Source organism: Melanerpes formicivorus, unplaced genomic scaffold, assembly GCF_026170545.1.
Source record: "Melanerpes formicivorus ecotype bairdi unplaced genomic scaffold, bMelFor1.0.p_v2 SCAF_80, whole genome shotgun sequence".
NCBI classification, from domain to species: Eukaryota; Metazoa; Chordata; class Aves; order Piciformes; family Picidae; genus Melanerpes; species Melanerpes formicivorus.
Genome location: NW_027142432.1, coordinates 1,147,116 through 1,157,723, shown reverse-complemented (window position 1 = coordinate 1,157,723; position 10,608 = coordinate 1,147,116). Strand labels below are relative to the sequence as shown.

Sequence of the window (10,608 nt, the reverse complement as noted above, 5' to 3'; positions counted from 1 at the left end):
CTGCAGGTGTGTGAAGGGTGCTGGAGGTGTGAGGTTTGGGCAGGAGACAGAGACTTCTCCAGCATCTCAATGAGGGCTGAAGAGGTTTAGCAAGAAGCTGAGGAAGTCACTTCCCCCTTTGATGCACCTCCAGAAAGCATGAAGCTCCCTTTGTGTGTGTCCTGAGGGCTGCTGTGGTCTTCTCTTGGGGAGTGAGCAGCAGAGTTGTATTCAGGGCAAAGGTGAGCACAGAGTGAGTGTGGTGCGGGTAGGGCTAGGGAGGAGATCTGTGGCCAGAGCAAGATCTGCTGTCAAATGCAGCTGCAGGCAGCAGAGCCCTGGGCAGGCAGTAGGAGGAAGCTTTAGGCAAGGCCTGGGAGAGGCTGTGTGTAGGCAGCTGTGTTGTGGTGCTGGCCTGCAGCTGTGTGCTGGGGGCTGTGTGCTGGGCAAGGAGCTGAGTCTGTACTTGCTGAGGCCTCCCATCTTGATCAGCCCTGGCTGTGTGCTGTGGCTGTGCTGCTGGGCTTGGGAGCTGCCCCCAGGAAGGCTGAGCTGTGCTGCCTGGTCCTGGGCAGTGCTGAGCCATCCCTTGCAGATCAGTGCTCCCCTCTGAGCCCTTTTCTTCTCTGTAGCAGGAGTTGTGTCCCTCTCTCTCCATCATCCCTGCCCCTGTGTGCTGTGGAAGAGCAGAGTTTGCAGATCTGCCCCTTGGAGCAGCCCAGCAGGTAAGGAACCCAGAGTGGGGCAACAGCAGGACCCCAGCCCTCAGAATCCTAGAGTCCCAGGGCACCTCCCAGCCTCCTCCACCTCCTCCTACCCACCACATTTCGCCCCTCCAGGGCCTCTGAGGCACATCAGCTGTTGGTGTTTGGGAACTCCCCAGGCTTGGGATCAGTTGTGTGGCAGGAGGTGATGTTTGTAGTTGGCACGTGGAGGGTGGTGGGAGAAGGTTGGAGGTGGTTTGGTCTTTAATTGGTCAATGCTGCTGCCTCCATTGCCTGAGCCAGAAGAGATCAAAGGACAGAGCCTGGGCCAGGAACCACCCTGCCAATGCTACCAGGCTCGAGGAGAGTGGGACCAGACCACTTTTAAGTCCCAGGGTACCTCAGGGCACTGATCACAGGAACCTGGGGTCTCAGCACAGATATTAGAGGTCTGAGCCCACACTGTGGCAGAAACTGAAGGTTTCTGCATTCTCTCCTCCAGCTGGGTGTTGGGAAGTGCTGGAAGTCAGGGACTGTCTTGTCCCAGGCAGGATGTGAGGTTTTGTGATCCTGGGCTCAGGTGCTTCCATGTTCCTAATCTCTCTGCTGTAACCCCTTCCTGCTACAGTATGGCCTCACAGAAGGACCCAGGCAAAAGCTGGGAGGAGAAGCAGCAGCCAGAGATGAAGTTCGAGCAGCCAAAGTGCAGCCTGGAGGGTGTTGAGAAGGAAGAGAAAGAGGACAAGATGGAGGATGGTGATGCTGAGGAGAAGGATGACTATGATAATGATGAGTATGAAGAGGTGGATAACCATGAGGATGAAGGTGATCAGGATGAAGAGGAAAAGGAATTTGAAGAGAATGAAGCCAGAGCAGGTCCCTCTGTGCCACCCAAGCAGCTGAATCAGCGTCCTGAGTGTGGGCAGAGCTTCCCACCTGGCTCAGAGCAGGTGAAGCAGCACTGCCCCCACCCTGGCCCCCGGCCCTTCATCTGTGGTGACTGTGGCAAGAGGTTCAGCAAGAGCTCTGAGCATATCCAGCATTGCCGCACCCACACTGCTGAGAGGAAGTACATCTGTGCTCAGTGTGGCAAGAGCTTCTCTCACAAGACTTCCCTCACCCGGCACTGCAGTGTGCACAGCACTGAGAAGTCCTTCCCCTGCGGGGACTGCGGCAAGAGCTTCAAACACAGCTCCTATCTCACTATCCACCGCCGCATCCACACGGGAGAGCATCTGTTCCCCTGTGCTGCGTGCGGCAAGAGCTTCACCAGGAGCAATGGATTCATCCAACACCAACTCATCCACAGCGGTGAGAAGCCGTACAGCTGTGCCGACTGCGGTAAGAGCTTCACCCAGAAGGGAAACCTCACAGAGCACCGTCGTGCGCACACTGCCGAGAAGTCTTTCAGCTGTCCGGAGTGTGGCCAGGCCTTTAGTCATAGGAGCGCTCTCATTCGCCACCACCGCACCCACACCGGTGAGAAAGCTTTCAGCTGTCCTGACTGTGGCAAGCGCTTCAGCCGCAGAGACAATCTCATTGATCACCCCACGAGCCACACTGGTGAGAAGCCTTTCACCTGTGCTGATTGTGGCAAGAGCTTCAGCCACAGGAGCACTGTCATTGCTCACCGCCGCACCCACAGCAGTGAGAAGGCTTTCAATTGTGCTGATTGCGGTAAGAGCTTCATCCAGAAAACACTCCTCAGCAATCACCGCTGCACTCACACCAGAAAGCATCTTGCACTGGAGGGGAGGCATAAGCCCACCTAGAATCTGTTGGGTAATCGTGATCTTTCTGAGAGGGCCTTTCCAGCACCAAAATCATCCCTTTTTCCTTTGCACTTCTCAGGGACTGGGGACACCAGCAGCAACAAACACCTCCTGCCCTTCTGAACACCAATTATTACTAATGAGAACAATTACAGTGCTGAGTTGGCACAGCTGGAGCTCCCAGTGGAGCTCTGTCCATTGACCAATTGTGTCAATAAAACCCAAAAGTTACCCAAATCCTGTCTGTTTGCTTTTATTTCAGATATCCCTGCCTCAATGCCTGAATTTTGGGGGCATTTGCTCCCAAGGGATGGGGTGGAGCTGTGTGCCCAGTTCAGGGAGGGGAAAATGAGGTTCTCAGAGGAGTCTTGAGGGGCATCTCAGAGGCATTCTTCAGGGGCTTTCAGGTGATCTTAGGTGTTTGGGATTTGGATGGTCCTAGGATGGACTTTTGGGATCTTTGGAGGGTGTAGGGGGAAGCTGATGGAGATCTTTGGAAGAACTCAGAAAGCTTCTGTTGGCTTTCCACTCTGGGGCTGGAACAGGTTGAAGAGCTGAGAAGAGGTTAAGCTGCCCGTGCCCCCCAAAACAGAAGTGAGGGGAAAATAACACACACAGGAACCAAAAACCCCTCTGGGCTGAGATAAGGACTTGAGACAACATCAACAGAGCTGAATCCAAATGAGATCCCATAATGCACACTGACCTGAGGCTGTTTGCAGAAAGAAGCACAGCAGTCAGCAGCATCAGCCAGGAGTTAAACCCCTTCAGCCCTCCCCCTCAGCAAAGAGCCAGCATTTGAGAGCCAGAACCCAACAGCAGCAAACAGAACAGGAAGCCTCTCATGTTGCCATCTGAACTTCAAGCCCTGTAGTACTTTGCTCCAGCCAGCACTGTCCCTGTGAAGGTGGCATCAGGCAGGATGGTGTGGAGTAATGGCAGCAAATTTTCAACTTAACCTTTGACATTCCCAAGCCCTCATTCTGTGCCACCTGCACCATGCCCAGCAGCAATCAGCAGCACACCTCAGGCACTGTCCATTCTCACTCCACAGGAGGTTGCTTTGCAGTACCCAGAGGGCTGCTCACTGCAGGTGCTCTGCAGCTCCACTCTGTTCCAGCACAATGTGGATCAGTCCATGCCCAGTCCAAATGCTGCAAATGCTGGGGCTGTGTTTCCACCCCTGGGGCAATCGAGTTCAGTGACTCCTTCCACACCTCCAAGTGAAAGCAAACTGTGGCTTGCATCCCAGTACTCAGCTTCCAACACATCCAGGTGTGGGGATCCTCCTGTCATACCAGAAACACAAATGTGTTCAACCACTTGTGCTTTGATGGTGTCAGAGCACTCTGGGCACCTGTATCTACTAAAACTTTATCCTCTCATGGGTTCAACTTGCCAGGCTATTGGTTCTGTGTGGTCCAACAAACCAATTTGTCTCTCCCTTCCATCTGGTTGGAGGCAGAGCCCCTCTAATTCTGCCTTGGGTCCCTTGCATCTTGTGAAGATGCTTTGGGAGTCCTTCAGGAGGACCAGAAGCAGTTTCAGCTTCCCTGCTCTTCTTAGGCCATTTCCCACTGGAAACTGAGGCAGCATCTCTGGGGGGACAATTCCCCTGTAAGTCACAGACTCCTGCAGCCAGGACTGGATTGGGTTTTCCTTTCCACTTCCTCACATCCTCCCCATGGTCACACAAGTAAAGCAGAGGGTGTGCTGTGCTGTGTGCCTCCCTGATTCTCTCCCTTGGACAGGGGAGCAACTGCTTCTCATGGCTGAAACACAGGACTGTACAGGTGGGGAATAAAAGCTTCTTCTGGAGCTGATGGAACTCCTGGGGCAGTTCCTTCACAGCTGAAACACAGGCCTGGACAGAGGAGCAGAGATTTCCTTTGCCTTGCTGGGGCCTGCTGCTTGTTTCATCCACTGTTTGTCCTTGGTCAACTTCCAAAGCCAGAGATAAGAACCAAGCCAGCAGCCGTGGCTCTTTCTCTTGTTCCCATGGGGACCCTGATCCCTCCTGGTCCTTTGAAGGATCAGCTGCTTTCCTTGTAGGCTTCTTTATTCCTACAGGAGTGTTGTAGATGTGCCCTCGGGAATGAGCAGCAAGGATATCAATGAATAGATATATTGGTAGTCTATTGATATACAAACTATGCAGCAGGGGATTTAGTTTCTATTCACAGGCAGCAGTATGGGGTTGGTGGAACCACCTCTGCAGAACGTTTGTGCCTGGGCACTTCAGAGGAACCAAATGAGTTCTAGAATTTAGAGTTGAAACTGATTGGAAAAGCAGTGGGGGAGGGGTTTGTCAGTGACTAGCAAACCCTCAACCCAGGACAGTTTCAGCACTACCTGAACCCAAATTCTATAAAGCAAAGGTTTGGCTTCCTCACGAGCTGAGAACCTCATGAAATCTTTCCTTGGTGATGTGTTTAGAGTCCTGACAGCGCGGCACGGCTGTGCCCTCATGAGGAACTAGAGAACGGCGCCAACCGCGTGGCTGTGCCGCGGGGTTGCTTCTTCTCCCAGAGCACAAAGGTCCTGGAGCCTCCCAGGGGAAGCTTCAGAGGCTTTTGCCTCTGGCTCCACGAAGCGCAGCACCTGGCAAAGGTTCCCCGCTCTGGGGGCTGTAGCGCTTCAGGACCGGTGGTGCACAGGGGCTGCCATGGTTTCCTCCCGTGGCGATGGCTCATGTGGCAGTTGACCCCACGCTCCACGGCACTGCCCCCAGCCGGGCAACAGTGGCAATGTGCAGCGAGGCCTTCTGGAGCTGCTTCAAGTCCCGGGCGAGGCGGACCGTAGCGGCACAGAGACGCACGCAGGCATAGGCACGGACACCAGCGTGGGGGGCACTTGTTTACCAAACAACTCCTATTTACCATTTGCCCCAAAGAATACTGCTCCAGTCAGCACCCACTGCTAACACAATAATTAACCAATCAGCTGAGACTTTGCCAAATGAGCATAAGCACACGCTGTAAACAGGGCAAACAAACATGTAGCCTGGGCCTTGTTTCCCACAGGGGTGGAAACATGCCCAGGCAGATTGTTGACCTGGACTCAGTGCTGCCAAGGTGTCACCACCCCCAACTCCAGAAGGGAGGGGGGACAAAGGGGGTTTGAGTCACACACACAGAAGCATGTTCTGGTAATATTTGGGGCACAATCCTGGTCATAAGCACCATTCACTATGAGGGGCAGCTGATCCTGGCACAGGCTGGTTCTCTGACACAGCTGCCATGCCTGTGGCACTGTCTGTAGGTCCTGAGACCTCTTGCCCCTGAGCCCTCTGCACAGAGATGAGAAGGGCTCGAGAGGCATGGGCCAGGCCCAAGCACATTGCAGTGATTTCTGTCTCTCAGGAACTCCCAGGCTGACAACAGACTTTTCCCAAACCATTCCCCAGCTGGGGAAGATTTTGCACTTGCTCAGGGGTGAAATTCCAAAGCACCAGAGGTGACCACCAGCCTAAGAATTTGCCCCTTCCCTCCCCCACCCCCTGCTGCTCCTCAGCATCCAGCATCTGGGCAGATCTCACAGTGTTTTCCTTGGGAGTGTCCTGTATTGCTCTGGATGAAACCAGAGCAAGCTGCCCAGCAGTGGACAGCACAGCTCTGAGCCATTGTCCTAAGCTAACACCCAGCACCATCAGCAGCACAAACAGGACTGAAGCTCATCAGCCCCCTGAAAGCAAATCCATCAACACAGTGAACACACCACACCTGTTGAAGTGGAACCTCCTGTGCTGTAGTTTCCATCCATTGCCCCTTATCCTCTCCCAGGGCACAAGTGAGCAGAGGCTGTTCCTGCCTCTTGCTTCCTCACCCCCAGCTCTCACATATTGATAGGCATTGATCAGATGCCATCTCAGACATCACTTCTACAGACTAAACAGCCGCTGGACTCTCATCCTCTCCTCATCAGGCAGTACTCCAGTCCCTTCAGCATCCTCACAGCCTCTGCAGCAGATCCCTGTCCCTTTTGAGCCCAGAACTGGATGTAATATTCCAGGTGGGGCCTCACCAGGGCAGAGTAGAGGGGGAGGAGAACCTCCCTGGATCTGTTTGCCACACTCTTTCAAATGCACCCCAGGACCCCACTGGCCTTCCTGGCTGCAAGGGCACATTGCTGTCCCATGCAGAACTTGCTGTCCACCAGAACTCCCAGGCCCTCCATGGGGCTGCTCTCTATTTGTTCCCTTGAGTGCTGTAGGGTTCACATTGCTCTGGACATTGAATGGTGTAGATCACCTCCAGAGAATTTGAGGCTCCCCAGAAATTGCCACTGGGTTCCTCTTAATCACAGGGATCCTGTCCCAGCAGGTACTAGTGCAGGAGAAGGAACAGCAGGCTGAAGAGAAGGAGAAAGGGAACTGAAAATCTCATCACCTGAATCTAGAAAGAAAGCCCTTGGTAGCAAATGTCCATTCTGGATGGACACAGAACACAACACAGAGAGCTGATGAGAGCAACTGCTGGGGGTGCACCAACTGCCCTGAGACCCCTAAGGAAGGGCTGGAGGGGGGAGGGCATTCACTGGAATTCCAATACCTGATAATACCTCTTGGACATACTGAGAATCACAGAATTGTCAGGGTTGGAAGGGACCTCAAGGATCATCCAGCTCCAAGCTCCCTGTCATGGGCAGGGACACCTCATACCAGAGCAGGTTGCTCACAGCCACACCCAGACTGGCCTTAAAAAACTGAAGGGATGAGACTTCCACCACCTCCCTGGGCAACCTGTGCCAGTGTATCTCCACCCTCATGGAGAAGAATTTCTTCCTACCATCCAATCTGAATCTCCCCACTTCAAGTTTTGCTCCAGTTCCCCCCAGTCCTATCCCTACCCAACACCCTAAAAAGTCCCTCCCCAGCTTTCTTGTAGCCTCCTTCAGATACTGGAAGACCACAAGAAGGACTCCTTGGAGCCTTCTCTTCTCCAGACTGAACAGCTCCAACTCTCTCAGTCTGTCCTCATAGCAGAGCAGCTCCAGCCCTCTGCTCATCCTTGTGGCCCTTCTCTGGACACCTTCCAGCACCTCCAGATCCTTCTTGTAATAGATGTTCCAGAACTGCACACAGAGCTCCAGGTGGGGTCTCACCAGGGTGGAGCAGAGTGGGAGAATCACCTCCCTGGCCCTGCTGGCCACCTTTCTCTTGCTGCAGCCCAGGATACAATTGGCTCTCTGGGCTGCAAGTGCACACTGGTGGCTCATGTTGAGCTTGTGGATCAACAATTCCCTTAAGGATAATCCAGAATTAGAAGCACAGGATGGGGATGGAAGAGGCTCCTGATCCAAAGAAGAGACATTCCAAATGTGTCCAGAGATGAAACCTAACTGATTAGCAAACATTGACTGCCTGAAGTCAAGGCACCTCTGTGGGAAAAACACTCAGGGTGTGCATCTATCCAGGCTGTCACCATCCCATAATAAGGAACAAACACACAGGATGGGCAGCACCAGGAGGAAAGGGAAAGTATTGGAGATGTGGCAGGAAAGGCAGGAAAAGATTGCCCCTCAGCTGGTCAGGAATCTGTGCCCCTGGGGCAGTGCTCCCAAATACAACTGTGGCTGATCAGTGAGAGACTCCAAGTTGGGTCCAAGGAGATGTGAAATGGCACAAATGAAACAATGCTGCAAAGGAAAGGGCCTCTGCTTGGCACAGCTTTGCCTGATGCTTTCTGCCTTGCTCAGGAGAAAGTGAAGCAGAAAAGGCCATGGTGAAGATCTCTGCTCTCCCAGGCCTCTGGAATAGGACTGCAGGTGCAGGATCAGATTCCCAGGGAGGAGTGAAAGAGTTTGCAGAAATAGCTGCTCAGGAGGGAATGGCTCCAGGCATGGTCTTTGCCTCAGAAGGAGGAATGGGCACAGCACTGAACACAAGCTGTTGTGTTTCCATGGATCAGAGAGGAAGGACATCCATAGACATGGGTGAGAGATGGGAACAAAGCAGGATTGTGCAGGAAGGAGGAGCCAGCACAAGTTCTGCACCATGAGGGTAGTGGAACACTGGAACAGGTTGCCCAGGGAGGGCTTTGGGGTCCCATCCCTGGAGATCTTCAGGGTGAGGCTTGACAGGGCTCTGGGCAACCTGATCCAGTTGAGGATGTCCCTGGGAAGGTTGGACAAGATAACCTTTGGAGGTCCCTTCCAGCCCAGCCCATTCTATGATCAGTGAGGTATGGGAACCAAGCAGATTCTGCATGAAGTGCAAAAGGGAGACACCACCTGGGGCTTCTCAGAGCTCTGGGCCTGGCTATGGTTGTGGATTCCTGCCTTGGGCTTCAGTCTCAAGAAATTGGTTGGAGCAATAATCCTGAGCTTGTTCAGCTTTGTTTGCATGGCTGTTATAGTGCAGGGCATGTGTGAGTGCTGGTCTGCTTGAGGGAGAAGAACAGGGGACAGCAAGGACCTCTCTGGGAAGTGCTGGGGCAAATGTTGCCTTCAAGAGCAGGCCCTAAGCCTCTGTCCCCTAAGCCTCTGTCTTCTCCTAAGCTCCTATTTCAAGGACCAGGCCTAAGGCCTGTCTGCATTTCATAGAGCAATACTGAGCAAGACTTTCTTGAGGTTCTTTTCCCTATTCCAAATGCCCTGGGATGGAACAAACCCTGCACACAGGGAAGGCCAACTGCAGATGGGTTGTGGCAGGAGAAAAGTGGCCACCCAGACACAGGAATTGTCCTCCCCCAGACTCAACACTGCTGTGGCCACATCTGGATTCCTGGTATCTGGGTACAGAGTTCAGAAGTCCAAAGGGGAAGCCAGGAACTGGGGAGGCTGCAGAGGAGATTTTCCAGGATGGGGGTTGACATCTCTGTGGAGAGGCTGAGGGACCTGGGCTGCTTCAGCCTGCTGAATGGAGGTGCAGGGCACTGCCAGAGCAGTGTGCACATGGCTGGAGGGTGGTTTCAGAGAGGATGGAGCTCTTCTGGAGAGTGGAAAGAGACCAAAACCTTCAGAAAGTGCAGCTTGGAAGGTTCAGAGTGGAGAGGAGGCCAAAGAAATGTCCCTCAAAGGGCAGAGCTGCTATGCATGAGGCCATCCAGAGATATCAGGAAATGGCAGGGAGAGCTGAGACAGCTCAGGGAAGGGATATAAATAGCAGGGGCAGAGCTGGATGGGGAAGCAGGATTGGTGTCAGCAGCCTGAAGGGAAAGAGCTGCAGGCATGGGACAGTGCAGGACAGGCTGCAGTAGGGATGGCCAAGGGCTCTGGCGAGGCTGAGAGGCTCAACAGGGCCAAGTTCTTTGTGCCCTTGGATCTGGCAGTTGCCTCTACCACCAAGACCTGTGAGGAGAAACTTGGCTTTGAGACTTTGAGGTTGTTCTATTGCTAGGGCAGTGGTCAGGGCTTGGCCTTACTGCTTCCTAGAGCAAAGTAAAGTTTTCTCCCTTGTACTTTGCCTTTGTCTCCCTGCAATCCTGGCCTCTAACAAGCTGCTCTAACGAGTCCCTGGGGAGCCTTTGTCAGTAACAAGCCTCAGTGAGGCCAATCAGTGCTTCAAGGTACTTTGGAGTTTGCTTCTGACTTGGACTTCTTGAGAGGCTTCTTGGCAGTGCCTTGGCAGAGTCTCCTGGCAGTACGTGAGGATGATGTAATCAGCCCCAAATACTCCATGGGGCTCATTAAATACTGCTGAACCTCTAATTATTGCCAAGGTTTCTGCAGCTAATTGGAGAGGTTTTTATTGCACAAAGCATCTGATAAAAAGTACTTTTAAAGGTACATTTCATTCCTTTTCAGCAGGAGTTGTCTCTTTGCAATCAAACCACAGCAAAACCTGACAAGGTCCTACCCTGCTCACAGCTCACCCTCACTCCCCACTGCATCCAGCAGAACCAGAGCCACAGGTGAGGGACAGGATCTGCCCTGCCAGGGGCTGGATGTCAGGGCTTGGCCCTTTGGATCAGTGGAACCCCTCCAGGATTCCTCAGCAGCAGAGCCACCGTGAGCTGCTTGTCCTGACCTGTCAGCACTGCCTCAGTTCTCTGCTCTCTCCACAGCCTGGAGATGCTTCAGTGCCTCCATTGATTCTTCCCTTGCATCCACTCTGTCCTGCTCTAACCAGACCCTGGGGACCCTTTCCCAGTATGCTGCACTGGGACCTATTATAAGCAGAAGAAACTTCAGAGTTTGAAGATGATTTTGAC

The 10,608-nt window shown here is 53.3% G+C and overlaps 1 protein-coding gene across 1 annotated transcript; it reads left to right on the top strand.

Moving 5' to 3' along the window:
• The first annotated feature begins 1,517 nt into the window (after nucleotides 1-1,517).
• Nucleotides 1,518-2,455, top strand: LOC137454424 (zinc finger protein 892-like). Its single transcript, XM_068164464.1, has 2 exons — nucleotides 1,518-1,559; nucleotides 1,610-2,455. Exons 1-2 carry the CDS (start codon nucleotides 1,518-1,520, stop codon nucleotides 2,453-2,455), a joined length of 888 nt encoding a protein of 295 aa, XP_068020565.1.
• The last annotated feature ends 8,153 nt before the right edge of the window (nucleotides 2,456-10,608 follow it).

What these genes read in the sequence shown, in the direction of transcription:
- LOC137454424 (XM_068164464.1), top strand. Translation starts at nt 1,518, where the DNA reads ATGAAGAGGAAAAGGAATTTGAAGAGAATGAAGCCAGAGCAG. An exon ending in AGAGAATGAAGCCAGAGCAG is followed by an intron (nt 1,560 to 1,609) that starts GTCCCTCTGTGC and finishes GAGTGTGGGCAG; the next exon opens with AGCTTCCCACCTGGCTCAGA.